The sequence below is a fragment of the Eucyclogobius newberryi genome, unplaced genomic scaffold (assembly GCF_026437365.1).
Source record: "Eucyclogobius newberryi isolate DKJ021-1_F unplaced genomic scaffold, fEucNew1.0.hap1 SCAF_3, whole genome shotgun sequence".
Classification (NCBI taxonomy): Eukaryota; Metazoa; Chordata; class Actinopteri; order Gobiiformes; family Gobiidae; genus Eucyclogobius; species Eucyclogobius newberryi.
Genome location: NW_027315945.1, coordinates 31,401,244 through 31,423,531, shown reverse-complemented (window position 1 = coordinate 31,423,531; position 22,288 = coordinate 31,401,244). Strand labels below are relative to the sequence as shown.

The following is a 22,288-nucleotide window of genomic DNA, read 5'->3' as shown; positions in this document are numbered from 1 at the left end:
CACTGGCCCGGCACACCATGCAGGCCAGAGGTCTCAGCCTACTGTGAGTGCAAGGGCTAAAACAGGGCTATAACAGGGCTATAATAGGGCTATAATAGGGCTATAATAGGGCTATAATAGGGCTATAATAGGGCTATGACAGGGCAAAAACAGGGCTTAAACAGGGCTATAACAGGGCTATAATAGGGCTATAATAGGGCTATGACAGGGCAAAAACAGGGCTTAAACAGGGCTATAACAGGGCTATAACAGGGCTATAACAGGGCTATAACAGGGCTATAATAGAGCTATAACAGGGCAAAAACAGGGCTAAAACAGGGCAAAAACAGGACTAAAACAGGACTAAAACAGGGCTATAACAGGGCTATAATGAGCTAAAACAGGGCTATGACAGGGCTATGACAGGGCTATGACAGGGCTATGACAGGGCTATGACAGGGCTATGACAGGGCTATAATGGAGCTAAAACAAGGCTAAAACAGGGCTAAAACAGGGTTAAAACAGGGTTAAAACAGGGCTAAAATAGGGCTAAAATAGGGCTAAAATAGGACTAATGACAGGGCAAAACAGGGCTAAAACAGGGCTAAAACAGGGCTAAAACAGGGCTAAAACAGGGCTAAAACAGGGCTAAAACAGGGCCAAAACAGGACCAAAACAGGACCAAAACAGGGCTAAAACAGGGCTATGACAGGGCTAAAACAGTGCTATAATGGAGCTAAAACAGGGCTAAAACAGGGCTATGACAGGGCTATGACAGGGCTATGACAGGGCTAAAACAGGGCTATAACAGGGCTATAATGGAGCTAAAACAGGGCTAAAACAGGGCCATAACAGGGCCATAACAGGGCCATAACAGGGCCATAACAGGGCTAAAATAGGGCTAAAATAGGACTAATGACAGGGCCAAAACAGGGCCAAAACAGGGCTAAAACAGGGCTAAAACAGGGCTAAACAGGACAAAAACTGGAGTAAGGACTTAAAAATTGTCTCTTATTTAATAAGATCTAGACCACTACTAAATTTAGATCAACAGGATTTTAGCAAGAACTAAACCAGGATTAAATTAGGGCATAAACCAGGAATGAGTACAAACAAAACCGGGTCTAAAAAAGGATTAAATCAAGATCTGGACTCCTACTAAACTAACGACAAACTGGATTGGATGGTTGGAAGTTCAAAACCTGCTCTAGCCTTTAAAAACTGTACGGTTTAACTCAATATATCGATATGGCAACAAGTAGAGATTGACTTCTAGGCAATGCACATTTCAATACGAGATGTTGTATTGTGGTAGTTTTAAACAATGTTAATTCATTATAAATTGTAGAATCATACACTTAATTACATGGTTACTAAGATGAAAAAGCTAGTCATTCGTACATCGATATAAGGACAGTCTGGACATGAAATCCCAGAGCATTTTGTTATTCAGCGCCATCAAAATGTCAATTTAGAAAACTTTCAAGGCCAAATTTGAATGTTTTCAAGGTTCGTATTGTATCGCACATGGCAATACCCAGCCAATATCCACCTTGCCTGAGTAAATATGTGGAAATACGTGGAAATATGTACTTGTTGGCAGGTTGAAAGAGCCGGAAGAGCTTACCTCAAACCCATGCTTTTCCGATGGCACCCACACGAGCCTCTTTGCAGCCCAGTCCGCCTGACTCGCCGCTGTGAAGGCCGAGTTGGCGTTGGTGGGCGTGGCCCCGGACGACAGGTACCGGGTGACATCGTTGGTATCGCCCGCCGCCGCCGACCGATACATTGTGGAGTGGGCTCTGTCACGAGAAACCAGAAAAGTGGTCAATGACATATTATCTGTGCTTGGATGCTACGAATTGATGCTAAGGGTGCGCCAAAACATACACGCATCAAAATGAGGACCTAACCCAGAACTAAACCTGGACTAACCATGACAAAGGGTTCACATTTATCATAATTTAGCCCTAAATTGAGACAATTATATACCTGATGTGGACTTGGTTTGGTCCGGTTCTAGCTCTTGTTTAGTCCTAATCGATTTCAGGTTTAGTCCCATTTTAGTCCCAATTTTGATGTAGTGAATGTGAAAGTTTGAACACGCCCTAAACCTGGAGGAGAACAGAGACAAACCAAGTCTACATCAGGACTAAACCAGGAGGAGAACAGGAACAAACCAAGTCTACATCAGGACTAAACCAGGAGGAGAACAGGACTAAACCAAGTCTACATCAGGACTAAACCAGGTCTAGAACAGGAACAAACCAAGTCTACATCAGGACTAAACCAGGAGGAGAACAGGACTAAACCAAGTCTACATCAGGACTAAACCAGGACTAGAACAGGACTAAACCAAGTCTAGATCAGGACTAAACCAGGAGGAGAACAGGACCAAACCAAGTCTACATCAGGACTAAACCAGGACTAGAACAGGACTAAACCAAGTCTACATCAGGACTAAACCAGGACTAGAACAGGACTAAACCAAGTCTAGATCAGGACTAAACCAGGACTAGAACAGGACCAAACCAAGTCTACATCAGGACTAAACCAGGACTAGAACAGGACTAAACCAAGTCTACATCAGGACTAAACCAGGACTAGAACAGGACTAAACCAAGTCTACATCAGGACTAAACCAGGACAAGAACAGGACCAAACCAAGTCTACATCAGGACTAAACCAGGACTAGAACAGGACTAAACCAAGTCTACATCAGGACTAAACCAGGACTAGAACAGGACTAAACCAAGTCTACATCAGAACTAAACCAGGACTAGAACAGAGCCAAACCAAGTCTACATCAGGACTAAACCAGGACTAGAACAGGACTAAACCAAGTCTAGATCAGGACTAAACCAGGACTAGAACAGGACCAAACCAAGTCTACATCAGGACTAAACCAGGACTAGAACAGGACTAAACCAAGTCTACATCAGGACTAAACCAGGACTAGAACAGGACTAAATCAAGTCTACATCAGGACTAAACCAGGACTAGAACAGGACTAAACCAAGTCTACATCAGGACTAAACCATGACTAGAACAGGACTAAACCAAGTCTACATCAGGACTAAACCAGGAGGAGAACAGGACCAAACCAAGTCTACATCAGGACTAAACCAGGACTAGAACAGGACTAAACCAAGTCTACATCAGGACTAAACCAGGACTAGAACAGGACTAAACCAAGTCTACATCAGGACTAAACCAGGACTAGAACAGGACTAAACCAAGTCTACATCAGGACTAAACCAGGACAAGAACAGGACCAAACCAAGTCTACATCAGGACTAAACCAGGACTAGAACAGGACTAAACCAAGTCTACATCAGAACTAAACCAGGACTAGAACAGAGCCAAACCAAGTCTACATCAGGACTAAACCAGGACTAGAACAGGACTAAACCAAGTCTACATAAGGACTAAACCAGGACTAGAACAGGACTAAACCAAGTCTACATCAGGACTAAACCAGGAGGAGAACAGAGCCAAATCAAGTCTACATCAGGACTAAACAGGACTAAACCAGGCCAATTGACTTATTGTAGAAGTTACTACAGAACTATGAACTATGCGTGTGTGTACAGTAAGCGTGTAAAATGGAGAAAATGCATGTAAACTACTGTAACACATTTATGATATGATAATGCAGGGACAGTAAAGGGGACAGTTTAAGCTACAACTAATCAAACTTTTGCATTCAATATGAAGAGTTGTATATATAATTTTTTTGTTTGTTGGTTTTAGTTTTAATTGCCACCAATCTGCAACCAATACAAGTTACATTACAATAATAGACATAGAAGCATTTTTCATCTGAAGGCGTCTTAGTCGACCAAAATGTTGATTCGTCAACTATTATTTCGGGGGGATTTTAAAGCATTGGATAGTCGTCTCCTGGAGCTGATGTCAGTCTCGTGGCACCTTTCGCTTTCAGCACCGTGACGACGCCGGTTTCAGATGGAGCGGGTGAACTAGTTTTTCCCATGAGGTCGACGGCAGAACACAGTGACACTGATCTGTCCGGACGTCACATGCACACTTCGGTCACCCGCTTAGAAAGTAGTAACGGCACACGAGGAGCACGAGGCGGCGAGGGCGAGGGGAAAACGCTGGCCTCAATGAGAGACGGAACAACTCGAGTAGAAGATAGAGAGACGAAGGGGAGGGGGAAGTGGAGTGGAAGAGGGAACAAAAAGGCTAAACATAAAGGAGGAGAAGAGTTTGGCTTCAAATTAAAAAGGACATTTGACCACCACCGACAGAGAGAGTTGAAAGACATTTACAACAGAAGCGTTCATAATTCAGTTCACGCACACAACAATAATGGTGTTTTATGCATGAATAACAGTAGATCAGTGGTTCGCAGCCTTTTTTAGTTTCAAATACAGTACGATCCAAGCTTAACATGGATATTAGGGAAATACATCTGTTTACATCATGAGTGGGTCCAGCTCGCCTCCGACGGTCCCTCTTCTGCCTGAAGAGTGGGTCCAGCTCGACTCAGACGGTCCCTCATCTGCCTGAAGAGTGGGTCCAGCTCGACTCAGACGGTCCCTCATCTGCCTGAAGAGTGGGTCCAGCTCCAGTCTCCTTGTGTCCGTCTGTCCGTCTGTGAGAGTCGGATCTCTCCTTCACTGGAACTCCTCCAGGTTTCTACGTTTTTTTTCCCAAAGAGGTTTTTTTTTGTAGTTTTTCCTGGCCGAGAAGGAGAGTCTAAGGACAGAGGACCCTGGGACATCGTCCCTCGCCACCACAGACATTGTTGATTCATTTCTCCCTGTGGCCCTCAGAGGCAACTGTTGTTGTGATTTTGGGCCTTACAAAAATAAATTGATTTGATTTGATTTGATTTACTATGGCCGAATATACTCAATTATTTAAATCTAAGCTAAAGACGGTTTTGTTTAGCCGTGCCTATGACTGAAATGCTTTTATCCGTTATTTAATATTTTAAATGTTGATGTGTTTTAATTCATTTATTGTGACTTAAACTGTATTGTGTTTTTTATGTGTTTTAACGTTGTAAATATGCTCTTGTTTTGATGATGTTGATGTCCAAAACGTGCTTTAAGATGTCAATTCAATTCCTCTGCTCGCGTGGCTAGATCCCAGAATTAGACAGTTAGTAACCACTCTGAAAACACTTGCTAAACCAGGGCTAAAGGCGGTCAATCGGGACAAGGACTGGGAATAAAAATAGTACAAATAGAACCAGGATTAAACTTTGACTGAGTAGAATAAGGGCTAAGGAAAACAAAAGCAGGCACAAACAAGTCTAAATCAACCAGAACAAAACCAGAACTAAATCTGTCTAAATAAGATGACTCAACCAGGTCTATTACTATATTTTGACAGAAGAGGACTAAACCAGGACTAAGGCAAATCAAGGTTGCCTAATCTGGGACTATAACAGGTCTAAACCAGATCAAAACCAGGACCAAGTACTAAATCTGACAAAATAAGTAAGATGACTAAACCAGGTCTACTACTATCATCACTGTTTTACTTTAAAAAGGACTAAATGAAGATCTAAACCAGGATTAAATCTGAACCAGAACTAAGTCAAATCTGCTTTTACAAAGGCCTAAACTAGGACTATAACAGATCTGAACAAGAGTTAAACCAAGACTAAACCACGATTTAAGATTATTTCTGGTTTCTTACTAAACAGGACAAAACCAAGACTGAATCCGGACAAAATCTGAACCAGAACTAAGCCAAATCAGACCTAAAAAATAACGGGGAATCTGTTGAAATAAGATGACTAAACTAGGTCTTTTAATACTAAACAGGACTAAACCAGGACATGAACCAGAACAACATCCAAACCAGGACTAAATCAGGATTTGAATCAAGACTGAGACAAATCTGGGTCTATATATAGCAGTTCTGGATCAGAGCTAAACCAGGACTAATCTAGGCCTATCTTGTCAAATTATTGTCTAATTGTCTAATCTGTCAAAAAAGGATGACTAAACTGGGTCAATTTCTACTAAACGGGACTAAACTGAACCAAGACATTAACCAGAAGAAGGTCTAAACCAGGACTAAAACAAAGCTTGAATCAGGACTGAGACGAATCCTAACATGGACCAGAACATGAACCAGAACATGAACCAGGACATGGACCAGAACATGGACCAGAACATGAACCAGAACATGAACCGGAACATGAACCAGAACATGGACCAGAACACGGACCAGAACACGGACCAGAACACGGACCAGAACACAAACCAGAACACGGACCAGAACACGGACCAGAACACGGACCAGAACACGAACCAGGACATGAACCAGAACATGAACCAGAACACGAATCAGAAAATGAACCAGAACATGAACCAGAACATGGACCAGAACATGGACCAGAACACGGACCAGAACACGGACCAGAACACGGACCAGAACATGAACCAGGACATGAACCAGAACATGAACCAGAACATGGACCAGAACATGGACCAGAACATGAACCAGAACATGGACCAGAACATGAACCAGAACATGGACCAGAACATGGACCAGAACATGAACCAGAACATGAACCAGAACATGGACCAGAACATGGACCAGAACATGAACCAGAACATGGACCAGAACATGAACCAGAACATGGACCAGAACATGGACCAGAACATGGACCAGAACATGAACCAGAACATGAACCAGAACATGAACAGAACAAGATTTCAAACCAGGATCAAATCAAAATCAGAATAAAAAACACTAATTTAAGACCAAACCTGTTAAAATGTATAAAATAAGTGGACTAAACCAGGTCTAAACAAGACTAAAGTTGGTGGGAACCAGATCTAAACCAGGACTAAACCAGATTTGAACCAGGACTAAACCATGACCAAATGAAAATAAGATGACATGCAGGTCTATTACTGTTTAGTGACGAAACTAAACGCCGTCCGCTTCCTAGTGATCATTGACAGTTTGAGTCGTGTTGGCGGTAACAAAGGCGTCTCCGTGCCTCGTCAGAAATGTCATCAGGCTTGATTCCTGCTATGCATCCAAGTCTGAGGGTTTTTCTGCATTTGTCTGTTCACGTCAGGGCGCCGCCGTCAGAGCTGCAGGTAGAACTCAGTCACATTTACTCAATTGCTTCTGCTTGAGTAACGTGTTGAAGGACTTGCACTTTTACGGGCGCTTTAACACTTAAAGTCTATGTGACAGATTCTCCCGTTTGTCTTCATCATGACCTCGTTTGTTAGGACAGCCCCCGTGGTAACTGTTTCCATAGTTTTAATAGTTACAGTTTGGGAAGAAAGCTTGCAAAATAAGAGTTTAAAATGACAGGAAGTAGCGCAGAGTCCTAAAACAGATTCCCTCTGCGATGTCATCAATGTGCGACGAGAAGAGAGAAAATGAATTTACACTGAACCGACACACTTTCATGACAGTTTAAACGATCATTCAACACAATAAAAGGTGTTATATGCTAAGATTGTTGGCCAAGTCATAAATGTTATATTTTGGCTCTTGTTTACGGTCTGGTTGCTAGGTGACGTGGTGGAATTGCCTCGAGCTATGTCAAATCTGCTGCCCGTGTCCAACCAGAAAGTACAATTATAAACTTGACTTGAAAAGTGGTCAAACTGGAGACAAATAGGCAAAATGAAAAGGTTTTATTTCTACAATTCCGTCAGACTCTCTACAGTATCGCAATAAATATCGTACCATGAGATTTGCAGATTGTAACATTCCTATTTAAGCCAGCCATCGTTTTTTTCCAATGTTTTATTAATTCTACTGGACGTTGAGACTTTCTTAATACATCATAAATCAAATAAATGTGGAAACGTGGCGACTGAAGGCTTCTAGAAAGAGAATATTTATGAATAAAGTGTATTTTATTTTTTATATATTTAATAAAGTCTTTTTTGGGACATTTTATTCAATAACGTCACTGTCTTTGTCATGGTCAAGGTCTGATGACATGTGCTTTAGAGTCTGCACAATCCAGACAACGATCTGAAGACAAAGTCTCAAGAATAGAGTCTAAAGAATAAAGTCTAAAGAATAAAGAATAAAGTCTATAGAGTTTGAAGTCTAAGATGTACAACTACAGTAGGTGGCGGTAATGTAACACTTTGATACCATGCCAACCGCCATAAAACAACAACAACAACAACAACAACAACTTTGATACCACCCGCCATAAAACACCAAAGAAGACGAAAAAGATCACAATTATCAAAGTACAATTACGATTATTCACGATCATTGACAAAATAAATTAATCATTAGAAACGTACTAACTTACTGTGGTCTAGTTTAACAAATAAACAGGTATTACTCTTTAGAAACAGTAGAGTCGGGACATCGCTTGACGCTTTCTCTGTCAGATTACATTAACTCAGATGTCACAGTCGAACAATCACGGACTTGAGCGAGGAATGTTTTATACGGTCTTATACTTGGGCATTACTGTTGGCATCGCCGTGCTGGCTGTTACATACCTGTCACTACTACAAAGTAACTGGATGGGTGTGTTGACAAAGGAGTTGCCACCACCCAGTGCGAGTCACTGTGGAAAATATGTGCTCCACTGTGGGATTGGACGGCCTGACATGTTGGCACCGCGTTTTGTTCTTAGTACTGTCTTTAAACAATGTCATCATAATCCACAAACTAGACAGTGGATAGTATGTGTGTGTGTGTTTCTGTGTGTGTTTCTGTATGTGTGTGTGTGTGTGTGTGTGTGTGTGTGTGTGTCAGTGTGTGTGTGAGACTGTTAACCCAATATTGAGACGGGATCTACTCTCACCCCCGCCATGATTACAACACCAAAGACAGGACAGGTTGGTGCAGTGCTGCCAATACTTAAAGAAAAAGGAAAGCTCGTTCTGCCGCAGCTGCTGAGGCTTTTAACACCCAAAACGTGGCTTTGCTCCTCCTCCGGCGCGGCGACACCCATCAACACCCAATGGCACCCAACAGCACCCAACAGTACCCAACAGTACCCAACAGTACCCAACAATACCCAACAGAACCCAACAGTACCCAACAGAACCCAACAGAACCCAATAGCACCCAATAGCACCCAACAGAACCCAATAGCACCCAACAGGACCCAACAAAACCCAATAGCACCGAGAGGAGACCCAACGGGACCCAACAGCACCCGACAGCACCCAGCAGCACCTAACAGCACCCAGCGGGACCCAACATTACTCAACTGCACCCAACGGGACCCAACGGGACCCAACAGCACCCAACAGCACCCAACATCATCCATCATCACCCAACATCACCCAACATCACCCAACATCACCCAACAGCACCCAACAACACCGAGCGGGACCCAACAACACCGAGCGGGACCCCAGGCAATGCCCTCGCGGTTTGAACTGAGGTCATCCGCCGCGGGGGTCCTCCTGATGTGTGCGTAATCCTGTGCGTCTCTAACGAGCAGGATTCAGGGGAAACAGCAGCTGCTCTGTTACTGTGGCTATATCGGTGACAATATTAAGCCTCTGGAGTAATAAACCTCTGCAGAGCTCAAGCGGCGCAGCGCCAGGAGCCCAAATCACCTGCATTTGCTCGGCCCGGAGCAGAAACTGACGGGGCCAACCACACCTTGACATGAACAATCACATGGCCCACTGCTTTAATGAACCATTTAAATGTGATGTTCAAAGGGCAACTGGCTTTAGTATTTTATCTTTATTATATTATCATTATCAGGCTATTATTGTGTCGTTATCCTCTGGATGACCCTTTTCATTTTGGGGCAGACCCAACAAAATAATGGACCCTTCCTCTCAGTTTGAGACAGTAAAGCCTCCGAATTTAGACTGACCTAGCGAGGTTAGCCAACCTCAACGAAATATGAGCCGTTTAGGATACAGCGCGGTGTGTGCTCGCATAAAGGCTGAGTGCTCTTACCTTCAGACCCCTGCAGACTGTGGATCAGGCGGAGGCGCTGTGGACCGGGCCGGGCTGCTTTCTGGGCTCTTTTCTGTCTGAGGTGTGTTGCTTTACCGCATATGCGGCTTTTGCACCGCTCAGAGCCGCACACTGTCTGTGAGTGGCCCGACAGCAGTGAGGGCACAGCGGCGGCTTCAGCCCGGGCGGGACACTTCCTGTTCAACAGCCAACCACAGGCGAGCTCAGCCCGGTAATGCGCACGGACAAACGCACAAACCCAATCCAAGACCGCAGCGGAGACACAGACCCGCCCGTGAGCGCTCCCGCAGGCGCTGCAGCTTCTTCTTCTGTGGTGGCTAATGGAGGCTGGTGTCCAAGTGTCACATTACCGCGAGACTTTATTCTTTAGACTTTATTCTTTTCCATTGTGTAGTCTTCACTCTTTAGTGTTCATTCTTTAGACTTTGAGCCCTGAGGCCCCTCCCCCCGGAGCAGCTGTCCGCCCCTTAAAGGGGCGCGGTGACGTACTGCGTAAAGCAAAGCGCAATGTGAGCCGCCGCGAACCAATCAGTGAAGGCTGGAGGCGGGACTAAAGCTGATTGACGGAACACGCAGCCACACGCACGCGCGGAGCAGGTGCCGAGCGGCGCTGGAGCAGAAATGTGCGCGCTCTTTGTTTACCGCCCAGCGCAATGCACACTGGCTCCACGAGGGGGCGACACAGCCAATCCACATTCATCCACTATTACAGATGGACCCGATATAGATGTTTAGAGAATACACTGTGACAATGTCTACACAGGAACACGCATTTATAACAAAGCGGTATAAAACATGTTTATTAACAATAGCAATTGGTTTAGTATTAAATGATCATAACTTATTAATTAGGCTAAAATGTAGATGTAACAATCACATATCAGCAGCTGTGAACAGAATCAGGTGGTTTGATTATTGTTTTGTATGTTAATTGTCGTGTGTGGTCCTAATGTTTGTGATACTATTATTGTGTTTTATGTTGGATTATAGTGACCTCACGTAACGTCATCCTTTCCATGGACAGATGGAAGTAGCCTGACTAAACCCTGGCATTTGACTCATATGTTCATTAATATGTCCTGACCACTTTCTATAAAATGTGGTCGTTGTGCAGTTTGTGACTTACTGCTACAAAAATAACTAATACAAAGCAATGGTCTAATGAATGAGTTAAACATTTGTAATCTGAAAAGATCAATTTGGTATTTTTTAACTATAGATACGATTAAACAGGCAGTTGAAACATGTCAAAGTATGACAACAAACAAACACTGGTGTGATGAGGAATAAAAGTATCAGAAACATCATATTACATTTTTTAAAAACATGCCAACATTGTTTTAACAGTTTTAGACCAACAATTTGACAACGCACAACGTGGGCATGACACAAACGTATTTCCATTATAACAGCATTATAACAATAGACCATCAAAAACAAAAAGTGAAAGCAGCTCTTAAATAGATTGGCCTAAACCACACACACAATGACAACAGCTCAATGTCTGTAGATTGCTCCGAAGGCACTGCCCTTTACACTCTTTGTGTATTCTACATGTTACAAAGGTGATGTTCATGTGTGAAGTCTCTTAACACTTAAACTTAATCATGTAATTGCCCCAAAGCCTGAATGTGACTGCCCCAAATAGTTTTTGGAGCTGATCTTCAGTAAAATACCTTTGCGCTAATTAATAGATACAAAATTCCTATGTCCAGTATTAATACAATTGAACTCATTATTGTGTGTCATTATCTACTGGTCAAAGCCTCACAAACTCAAAAAAGTGCATTTTACAATACAATACTTACCTTTTGAAAAGCTTTCATTTAAAGTGACACATTCCTGAGACACATGTGCAGAAACCTTCACAAAGCATAAAGTGAAGTAACAAAAGTCTCATATCTGTGGCTCATCTAAAGTGCGGTTACGTGTTTCAGTCACCAGGTGGTGCTGTTGTTCTTCAGCTGAGGGGTTTGAGCTCAGCGCTGTGGTCAAGGGCCAGATGGGAGACACATCTCTGAAGATTTTTGACAGATTGCCAGGACCAATCGGTGCAGAGGATTAGTCATCTGCTGTCGACATCTTGACAAAAGCGGTCAGTGGTTTTATTTCACTTTTCACTTTTCTCAGGTCAGTAGTGGTGAAGATGCTCCGACAGCAATGCCCCCGGTGTCGGTGGAGATTTCTGCTCGCGCTCAGAGGACTCGAGCTGAAGGGCCACCTCGTTCTCGTAGCAAAAAGACGTGCGCGAACTGCGGATACTCTTCTGCTCATCCAGCTCTTTAGCACTGCAGGAAGGCGTGCTGGGAACTTTATATGTCCGATTAAAAAACGAATAATCCACCTAAAAATGTAAAAAATATATAGCAACATGTATCACAGATGTTCCTTTGTAATCAACACCGCATTTTTGTAAACCCAGGGCCAGATAAAAGACTTAAACTGAGGCCAAAAGCTGTAGAGTTTTGGTCCGTCCATATCAACAACAAACATGGCTGCTTAGAAAGAAAAGAGAAAAAACGATGCGTATTTCCACAATAATCAGTGAGTGAAGCACAAAACTCTAAGGTGAGAAAGTTTGTTGACGGACGACCAATGAAAGAGTTTGTTTCACAGGCGTCACTAAAATAAACCAATCTGATTGCACGGTTCTGTTTGGGTTTGACCCGAGGCGTGACAGAGGGCGGGGTGACCAGACTGACTCATAAAGAAGTGTATATTCTGGATCCCAGGCAACGTTTCAGGGCCATTTTTACATATTTAGCTTTGGTCTATGCAGCAAACTGACACAAAAAAGTCTAAAATGGTTTGTTGATAACATTGGAATTGGCGAACTGTTGGGCGTGGCCATGATAAGTTGGCGGGACATTCCTTCAAGCCCCCTGCTGGCAAGGCAAAGCAGCGTATGTTGTCCTTTAATATGACCCTGGTACTGTCGTTTCAGCACTGACCTGGTAGCCGTCTTTCCTCTCGAAGAGCACCGGTTCGAAGCGATGTCCCCAGAGGATTTCCGAGGACAGGAAGGAGCTGCGGCACTGCGTGGTCATGGACGTGGCCTCCACCATTCCCTCCAGGATGACCACCACCTCCAGCTCCGAGTCCTTCTCCAGAGCGGCTCGGTCCATCTCGTAGAATGGAGACTCGTCGTTGATTTCGTGAACGACCGTGACGGGGGAAACCAAGAAGATTCGATCGGTGCCGGTGTCGAAGCCCACGTTGATGTCCACGTTGTCCAGAGGAAGAAATTCACCCTCGGTGGTCACTCTGGACTGAGAAAAAACAAACGTATTATTATAGAGTTTAACAGAAAAGCACTGAATAAAGCTCATGAACAAAATAACAAATTGTCAAAGGAATACGATTACAATAAAATCAACTCGCCATGTTTCTTATGTCCATTTTGTATTATTATTATTACATTTAGTCTATTGCGCCCCCTACACATTGTGTAAAAAACTCAACATTGTCTGATTTGTTTGAAACTCATGTGTTATATTCTCTTCAAGACGCTATTATGAAAAAAGTGCATCACAGATATTGTGTATTTTTCACTATTGGCCAGCAGGGGCGCAATTAATGCCTTCACTTCCTCTTCCTCTTTTATTTTGATGGGACATTTCCTCTCAAGCCGCAGTCTTAGCATTAGCATTAGCGTTAGCATTAGCGTTAGCATTAGCATTAGCGTTAGCATTAGCGGAGGGTCTCAGTTGCTAGGTGACACTTACAAAAATAAAGGCCTCTCTGTTTTACAGATACAGAAGGAGTTTTATTTTGACATGGCTTGACGGATGATTTAACGCTGACAAACATACTGACAAACAGCTATCGTCAAAAATATGTTCTCTTTTTCATCTGTTTGCTACATCTGTAAGTACTCTTACACACATGCAGTACTTTTCCACACAAATGCAGGACTTTTACACACATGCAGTACTTTCACACAAATGCAGTACTTTTTCCACAAATTTTGCACATTATACTTCTTTACACAACTAAACGACATAACACTACTTGTTGTTGTTGTTGTTGTTGTTGTTGTTGTTGTTTTTAGCTCAAAGGAAAATGGAAGATTTTTCGCCAATTTGAGAACCCAAGCGGAAGTGCGCATGCCACTCCCCCGTGCGGAAGCACAGAACAGCCTCACTGCTACACGTGCGTTTGTTTATTAGCGCGACGGATCGCATCGCACCTCTCGTCTCTGTAGATTTCCGTCTCTTCTGAGTCAGCTTGAACTGTCTTTCTCTGTCTTTTGTTCTGTACACTGAGGGAACTATATTATGATAGATCCATGCGCTTAGACACACACCGGCTTATCAACCACGCATGCGCAGCCTGGCAAACGTGCTGCTCTCCTGGGGACGAGGCAATGAGGCTGCAGGTGTGCAGTAGGTACATCCTATGATTGACATGTGAATGAACTACTCGGCTGTCCACGCCACGAGGAAATGAGACTCAGATTTGGCGCCAAAAAATCCTCCATAATTCCTTTAAACAAACTAGTACTGGAGCTAAATATGAAAGTCTAAATAATAAAGCCTAAATAATAAGCCTAAAGAATAAAGCCTAAAGAATAAAGTCTAAGAGAATGCAGCGTCGGGGCAATCGCTCGGCTTTGATGATGATGATGATGATGATGATGATGATAATAATAATAATTATTATGTATAATCCAGATAATGCTTATGGAATAGATGGAGGAATCTGGACAGAACATACATTTGTATAGTACATTGTTTAAATCCTTAGACATAGACTTAAGTATAGAATAAGATTCAAATTTTCAAGGTCAGGTAAAAAAAAAAAGATTCTGTGTGCCGTTTAAATAGGCAGGTCTTTCTGAGTGTAAAAAAGGTTGCCAATATTATGAAGAAAATGCATAAGATTATTCAATTATGTTGCGATTAATCCGATGCGTTTTCTCAGGCCGACTGTATGTGAGAACACTGCAATCACTGAGCCACTTTTATAAAACCAAGTCAGAGCTTAATTTACACACACAAAAGTATCAACATTTATTAGAAAAGAACACATTCACTGTTAAATCAATAAAGCGCATCAGAGTTCAGATTTTAGAACATTCACACAGCGACGTGGCCTGTCACAATCACTACAACATTACATTTTCACAATTCAGATGGAGATGAACAATACTTTTTTGTGTTCCAAATGGATCACGTGGAACTTTTCTTTGCAAGAAGGTTCTGGGTTTGACTCTCAGGCCGCTCAGGTCTTTGTGAGGAGTTTTTTTTTGAGCAGTAGATCAAATACTTCCCATATTTATGACTCTAGACAGAACTAATAAAGCGTTTGTTGGGCACTTCACGTTTTATTTTCATTTGGTTGATTTAGAAAAGTGTCATTTGTTATTTTATCTAACTTCACTCATTATTTGATTTCGATGAACCTTTCCGCCCTGACAGTTCACGGTCACTACGACACTATGGTCAGAGAATCACTGTGGAACAAGGATTTCACCCAGACATTTATGACCTGACCCTTGACTCACGCCGCAGTCGCACTAAGATCGTTTCCTCTGCACAACAATCACATTAATCCTTGATATTCAAACTCATTCTTTGACCCTCACCAACTTAATCTGATTTGTGATTTTAGACGGATCAAACAATGTAAACACTTTATCCTCAGTATTCCGCAATCCTGACCCAAATGCAGAATACTCAGAAGCCGTCGTTACATAATAGTCACACAAAATATAATGATTAAAACCCCCAAAATAAGCTTAGACAATGCAAAAAATAGAGGTAAAAACTGGACAATATTGGGTTGCATTCAAGTCAATCTATGTTCAATCTTTCTAACGCTGAATAAAAATAATTGCAGCCAGAAATATATAGCATTTCTGTTTTTGGATTGCCATAACTACCGTATTTTCCGGACTATAAGTGGCACCAGCCAAAAAATGCAGTAAAGAGAAGAAAAAAACATATATAAATAGCACTGGAGTATGAAATGCGGTTGCAATTGTGAAAATAACCAATAATATGACATATAAGTTGCTCCGGAGTATATAAGTATAAATATAAGTATAAGTCGCAGCCCGGCCAAAACTATGAAAAAAGGTGCCACATATAGTCCGGAAAATACGGTACTAGAGTGCAGTGACTTACAACTGAATTGGGCTCAGTTTTACATCAGATGCTTGAGTCCGGCTCTAAAGGCTTGTGACCTCTAGTGACTGGAATAGTTTAGATCTTCATTTATTCACTAGCAGCTTCATAACGTTACATAATATGGCATGCTCTCTGTGTATACATGTGGTGTAGTTATTGTGCATACCTTCAGAAACTGTGCTCTGACGTGGGCCTCCACCAGGTGGCTCTTGCGCAGGTTTCCCACTCTCCACATCATGCACAGCTTGCCGTCCCTGACCGCCACCACTGCTGTGTCAGAGAACACCAGGGTCTCGTTGCGCTTCTTGGGCTTAGCAATCTTTACCATAACCGCCCCGATGATGAAGGCGTCAATGATGCAGCCCACAATGCACTGCAACACGACCGCCATCACCGCCAGGGGGCACTCTTCAGTCACACTCCGAAAGCCGTAGCCAATAGAAGTCTGTGTCTCCAGAGAAAATAAAAAGGCGGCCATGAAACTGGTCACTTGGAGGAAGCATGGCTCCAGCACCTCTCTATCGGCCCCTGGTCCAGCCCCGGCCTCTCCTGCTGAAGAGGAGCTGCTGGGGCTGAGGTCCAGGCCAATGGAGAGGTCTCCGTGTGCACATGCAATGAGCCAGAAGGTGAAGCCAAAGAGCAGCCAGGAGAGGAGGAAGGAGAGAGTGAAGATGACCAGCATCCAGCGCCAGCGGATGTCCACGCAGGTGGTGAACAGGTCGCTGAGGTAGCGCTGGCCCCTCTCGCTCATGTTGACAAAGGTGACGTTGCAGCGTCCATCTTTGCCCACAAAGCGTTGCCGGGGCCGACGGCTGGAGCGCCTGTTTCGACGACGGCTGGTGAAGGCTGAGGACAGAGAGTTCCAGGCCTCTGTGCCCCCCACACCAGCCCCTCTGCCCGGGGCTGACACTCCGCCCTCTCCTCCTGCTCCTCCTGCTGAGTCCTTGAAGGTGCTTTGCCTCCGAGCATTGTTGGTGTTGCTCTGTAGAGACAGAGCTTTGCCGTTGAACACAAGTGTTGGGTAAGGGCTGCTGGGGCTCTGTGACCCCGAGGGGCTCTGTGACCCTGAAGGGCTCCCCTCCACTTTGGCTGTGTCTGCTGCATTCTGCGCCAGCTTCATGACCTCCTCTTCATCCACTGGGCCGTCCACCACAGCACTGAAACGCCGCTTGACACGAGCAGCCCCCATCATTACAGTGACGTGCAGTTCAAGAGCACTTCTCTAGTTTCAACAACAGTTCAAAACATCCTATCGAGATGCCAACAGGAGTTTATTCTCCCCAAGACTACAGTTCAGTCTCCTGCTTAGTATTCTGTTTGTCCATCTAAATAAAACAGTTTAAAAACATAAACTAGGAAAATAAGAATGTGGGTGTATAATAAATCAGGTTGAAGCAGGAATGACAAAAGCTGAAGGACAATTGACTAAACTATAACTCCACATCGATAGGGCATGCAGGTCAGACGTGACTGCACTGAATGCAGGTCATAAAGCTCATCGCAGCCAGCTACAGGGCCATATTTTAACAACTACACAATGGTAAAGCGAGCCAAGGTTTAACACCGGGCCAAGAGGGTCAATCCAGTCTAACCGCATGCAAATCAAGAGAAAACATGCCCATTCTTACAATCCCTTTTGCAGCTCGCGGCCTGTTGAGCGGGACACAAGGACAACAACTGTTCAAACTATCTGTGAAGCGATGTGACTTTAAGAGTTTTGAAAAGAAAGACTAGAGATTAGGTTGATTGTGTGCGTTTTCCTGTCAAAGATTTACCTGAACAACGACAGGCGTGAACGAAAAAACATCTAACGGTCGATGACTCAGATCTACTTGTGCTAGGGTTTGGAACGAGCCTGATGAAACACGAGGGCGAAGAAAAAAGACATCACTTCAGAAACGGACACACGCCGAGTCAAATGACAAGCAGAGAAGTCACCCGATCGGCCGTCTACCTCGCAGAAGCGTCGCTAAACACGTCTGCATAAGGTGTATACATGTACTCTGCACCCCTGTTGAAATGAGACAAACTACATGGAGCAAAGATATAAACACATGGAGTGACAAACATGCGGCGAATACACAGATTGTCCAAGAATGAAAAAAGTACTTGATGCCTGAAGATTACAACAAGTGGAAATGTGGAAAAAGATCCCTCCTGAAGTGGATGGTCCCATAAGGATTCATCTTGAAGCGAGATCAGCTGGAGCACCGCGCTTTAATGCCTAACGTCATCATGGTCGGGGAATAACTGCCATTTACTCAGCGTCCTAAAAGACAGAGACAGACGATTAGATTATAAGAAGGCTGTAATCATTGGAAAATCAACACGTTATGGAATGAAATGTCACGCAAACTTGCTGTAAAATACCTCTTCCTTCTTTCAGGTGCTAGTCTTGGTAACGCTCTCAAATATGTTTCAATATTTTTACTCCAATTTCAAGGTGGATTTTGAAAATAAATATGTCAAATCTGATCAGAATGCTTGGAAGAAAAATGTAGAATTGTTTGGCTAAATTGTTCAGCCCAGTTTAGGACACCACAATGCAGACAACAAAGGGATTTTGTCAATAAAACCCAAAGAAATGAGTGATTTCCATGCAAACGTTACACTTAAAGAGGACTCTCAATGTCATATTATTTAAGTTTCAACCTTTTAAACTGACGAGCAGCTGTGTGAAGAAAGGGGTGGCCTGGTCGTCTAGTCCATGTTTATCTGGTGATTTAAGAAGATCAGACGAACCTGTAAAACGCACAGAAGCATATGCACATTTATTAATACAATTCAAAGATAAAGCAAGATACAAGAACCCGTGTTGGCTAACGAAACAGGCAAACGTTTACTTGAGCTTGAGCAATGCAAATATGTTGTAATGTTGTAATTGAGCACGGGATTTGCCGTCACATCCAGACAAAATCCCAGTTGGCCGACTTTACGACAACGACTTTATTATGCTAAATTAAGACACCTTTAGTTAGATCAAAGTCAAGGTCAATTCTATTTACATAAAACACATTTAAAAACATCCGATCTGTCTCAAAATGGTGGACATGTTACACAAGATAAACAAGGAAATAAAACAGCAATAGTTTGAGGCTAAAACAATGAATAATTCAGTCGTTAATCATTCTTTAATGTAGTGTATTCTCAGTATTGTAGTATTGTTTGGTTGCTCTTTAGTTTACTCTGCTGTTCAGACAAATGCATCTCCGTGGACACTCGAAAGGGTCAAGAGTCAAAATGGGACCAGAACCAATGAATACGAGTCTTACTTGCCCTCATTTCTACTGTTGTATTGTCAATAAAAGCTGTTGGGCCAGAAAATTGTTTGAAAAAAAAATAAAATCTTTGGCAAGGCCCTCAAAATGAACTACACATTTTAATTTTACCAAACAATATCAATATTTCCACTGTTAAATTTCACTTTTGACTGTGATCAGAGCTGTCAAAATGAATGCATAAATGCTCCCTTTAGAACATTATTAAAGTTATCTGCTCACACTTCACTATGATTGGTCAAATCCACCTGTCACGACGAAGTTCGACCAATAGGAAGAGAGTTGAAGAAGCACTGAATCGCCATACAAAGAGGATTGCGGATCACTTTTAACGTCACCGTCGTCGCCCGAGCCCGTGTTTTGAACCGTACTGTACTTCGTTTACTGCGTGTTGGACAGAGGAATGTGTGTGCTGACCCTCTGCCCTTGTCCCACAGTGTTAAACGAAGTTATTCTGTGCCTGTTATCGCTGCAATTGTGCCTGGCAGGAGCTGAGAGGCTGAAGAGGCTGAAGAGGCTGCTGAGTGCGTGGGCCTGTCATAAATATAATAGGCACATGTTCAGTTTAGTCGAGAGCAGGAGCGTATATGGTCTGGATCAGCTGTTCTGACATGTTGGCGTTACTAGAGGTGAAGATGTGTCAAAAATGGATCATTGCTGCTTTTAAAGAACTAGAGTACCAAGCATGTTATCTATAATACAAAAACATTTAAAGAAAAGCAGACGATTAGATAAAAAAAAGGTGATTAAAATGGAAAAAAAAGAACACATGGTCTATGAGTTAAAGAGTATATTTGGAAAATTCATTCCGTCTTCTCTTTAATCAGCTATGAGCTCATTTACCCGCCATGTCTCGGCAGCAGGACTACCACCTTTGTCAGAGGTCAAAGGTCAGAGTGTTAAAGGTGCACTAAGGAACTTTTGCAAGATGTTTTTCTGATAGTTTTCCCTGGAATGTTTTATAATGCAATAAACACATCAAACTTATTTCATTATAGGTGTTAGGCATTTATATGTGAGCAGAGTTGCCGCTCCACAGATCTAACCTGTAAATTGGCCTTGAGGCGCCACCTGCTTGTTTCCGACTTTAAACATAAAAATTTGATCAAATAGAAGTATATGTATATGATAAATATTGAGCCCAACAATGAGTGGATAATGATCGTGATATTTGTACAGAACAGGAAGTGGCTCTTATGCCCAGGGGGACAAGTAACGTGTTCTTGTCTTGTCTTTATACTTAATTGACAGTAGTAAACTTCAACAATATAACATATAAACATATAAACCTCATAAGTTGCTGTTTGAATGATTTCTTTAGAAACCAGTTGTATTTTTCATTGGAGTCGCTCTCGGCTGCTCTGACCTCCTTCTGCAGATTACCGGAGCATATTAAGGTGTTATGTGGCAGATTAGTTTAGAGAGAAAATGATTTCTGTCTCGCTCCATGTGCCCTCTCGCCTCTGTCGGTGATGTCAGTGATGACTCTCAACACTGGAGAAAACACTTAATACCACACACTTGATTCCTGTGGAGAACGTGACAACATTTCAGAAATGTGCAGAGCATGGAAACTGCACACAATGTGCAGTGCAGATAGCACATGAATGACCTCTTAGCAGCAGCTGTCAACGCACACAGACATCAATAGGGAACATTGATGCTCTGCGTCACATAAAAGCACTGACTTTAACGTTTCCCATGGCTGTGTGTTTCTAACATGCAGGAAGAGCCACCAGGTTTATCCAAATGCAAAACTTTCACTTTAATCTTTCACTTTTAGACACAGAAATAGTTTTGTAACAGCAGAAATCAATAGCTATTACATATAAAAAAAAACACAATGACCTCTTTGCATTAGCAGATCAATACATTCTTTGTCGATCTGATGAAACATTGTTTATGCCACTAGGCACAGAGCATTGAAATGTTAATAACAGAGAAAACACCTGGTTTTATAAACTGAAAGAGAAAAAGGACATCAAAAACCACCAGGCCAAGTCAAACTGGTTATGTGTGCGATCCATAAAAAGCAGAGACTAACACAAGAATAACAGGGGGAATAACACAAATACTTTAGGTCACTGTGGGTTCTCACAGAACAGTGAAGCGCTCGTCACTGGAGCAAGTTAAAGTCTTCTGCAGAAAAGTTATAAAACGCATTATTAAAGAGCCTTGTTTGCACACTAAAGTCATTCATTCACAGCCTGAACTAGAAGTACTCTTATAACAACTTCATCTCTATTTAAATAATGTATGCATATAAATAGGCCCGCGCCGGTATTTACAAATCCTTCCCAGAATGCAATGGTAAAATGCCTGAACTACTGTCAGTAACATTGACCTACAGTAAACAGCTGCATGCACTCACCGAAAGCAGAACTTTGGGCCCAAATACTCATCATTATGTTCAAAAAGCGCAGTAGTTAAGCGCGTGAGACGCTCCTCGTGTGCGCGGGTGACGGACGTGCGCGCTCACGCGGCGTCCGCTGCAGCGCGAGCGCGAGCGCGGCACGCACCGGCGCACACACGCACTGACGCACTGACGCACTGACGCACTGACGCACTGACGCACTGACGCTGACCTTGGTCCGAGCGGGCCAAGGGACGCAGGTCTCTTTGAATGTGGACAAATATGGAGTGTTTAGTTTGTGCGCTTGAAAACGACTTTTCCACTGCCTCAACAACAAAAACTGTAACAAACAAAGAAAAAACGAATCTCAAGTTTTCTAACAGCAACATTTCAAGCGCAGTGTAAAAAAAGAAAGAAATTCAACTCTTTGTGTTCCTAAAGTTGAAAAAGAGTGTGTTATCCGAAGAGTTTTACTGTCTTTAAACCGTGTGAGACTGAAAATACACGCGACTGACCAGTGGAAATCTGCGCGGGAGGGAGAGGCCAGAAGAACGAGACAAGCGCGAGGGGAATCATCCAGAAAACTTCATCTGCCAAGTCAAATTTGACATCCAGTA

General features: G+C 43.0%; 2 protein-coding genes across 5 annotated transcripts in view; both read right to left on the bottom strand.

Moving 5' to 3' along the window:
• Positions 1-10,062, bottom strand: part of myh14 (myosin, heavy chain 14, non-muscle) — a 58,982-nt gene extending 48,920 nt beyond the window's left edge. Inside the window, exons 1-2 of one of the 4 annotated variants that reach the window (XM_072460065.1) lie at positions 9,889-10,062; positions 1,607-1,781 (exon numbers count right to left, since the gene is read on the bottom strand). In XM_072460065.1, coding sequence (XP_072316166.1) covers positions 1,607-1,768 — 162 coding nt within the window. In that variant the 5' untranslated portion in view covers positions 1,769-1,781; positions 9,889-10,062. The remainder of the gene's footprint in view (positions 1-1,606; positions 1,782-9,888) is intronic. The other 3 variants (XM_072460064.1, XM_072460067.1, XM_072460066.1) reach the window with 3 other exon arrangements.
• Positions 10,063-11,826: 1,764 nt separating this feature from the next.
• kcnj14 (potassium inwardly rectifying channel subfamily J member 14) lies at positions 11,827-17,705 on the bottom strand. Its single transcript, XM_072460072.1, has 3 exons — positions 16,207-17,705; positions 12,861-13,178; positions 11,827-12,253 (listed from the first exon to the last, which is right to left on the bottom strand). The coding sequence occupies exons 1-3, from the start codon at positions 17,230-17,232 to the stop codon at positions 12,041-12,043; spliced, it is 1,557 nt and encodes a 518-aa protein (XP_072316173.1). The 5' UTR covers positions 17,233-17,705; the 3' UTR covers positions 11,827-12,040.
• Between the last annotated feature and the right edge of the window lie 4,583 nt (positions 17,706-22,288).

Coding starts and splice junctions, on each gene's coding strand:
- kcnj14 (XM_072460072.1), bottom strand. CDS start 17,232: ATGATGGGGGCTGCTCGTGTCAAGCGGCGTTTCAGTGCTGTGGTGGAC. Junction 13,179..16,206: donor TCAGAGCACAGTTTCTGAAG/GTATGCACAATA, acceptor GTTTTTTCTCAG/TCCAGAGTGACCACCGAGGG. Junction 12,254..12,860: donor AGAGGAAAGACGGCTACCAG/GTCAGTGCTGAA, acceptor TTACATTTTTAG/GTGGATTATTCGTTTTTTAA.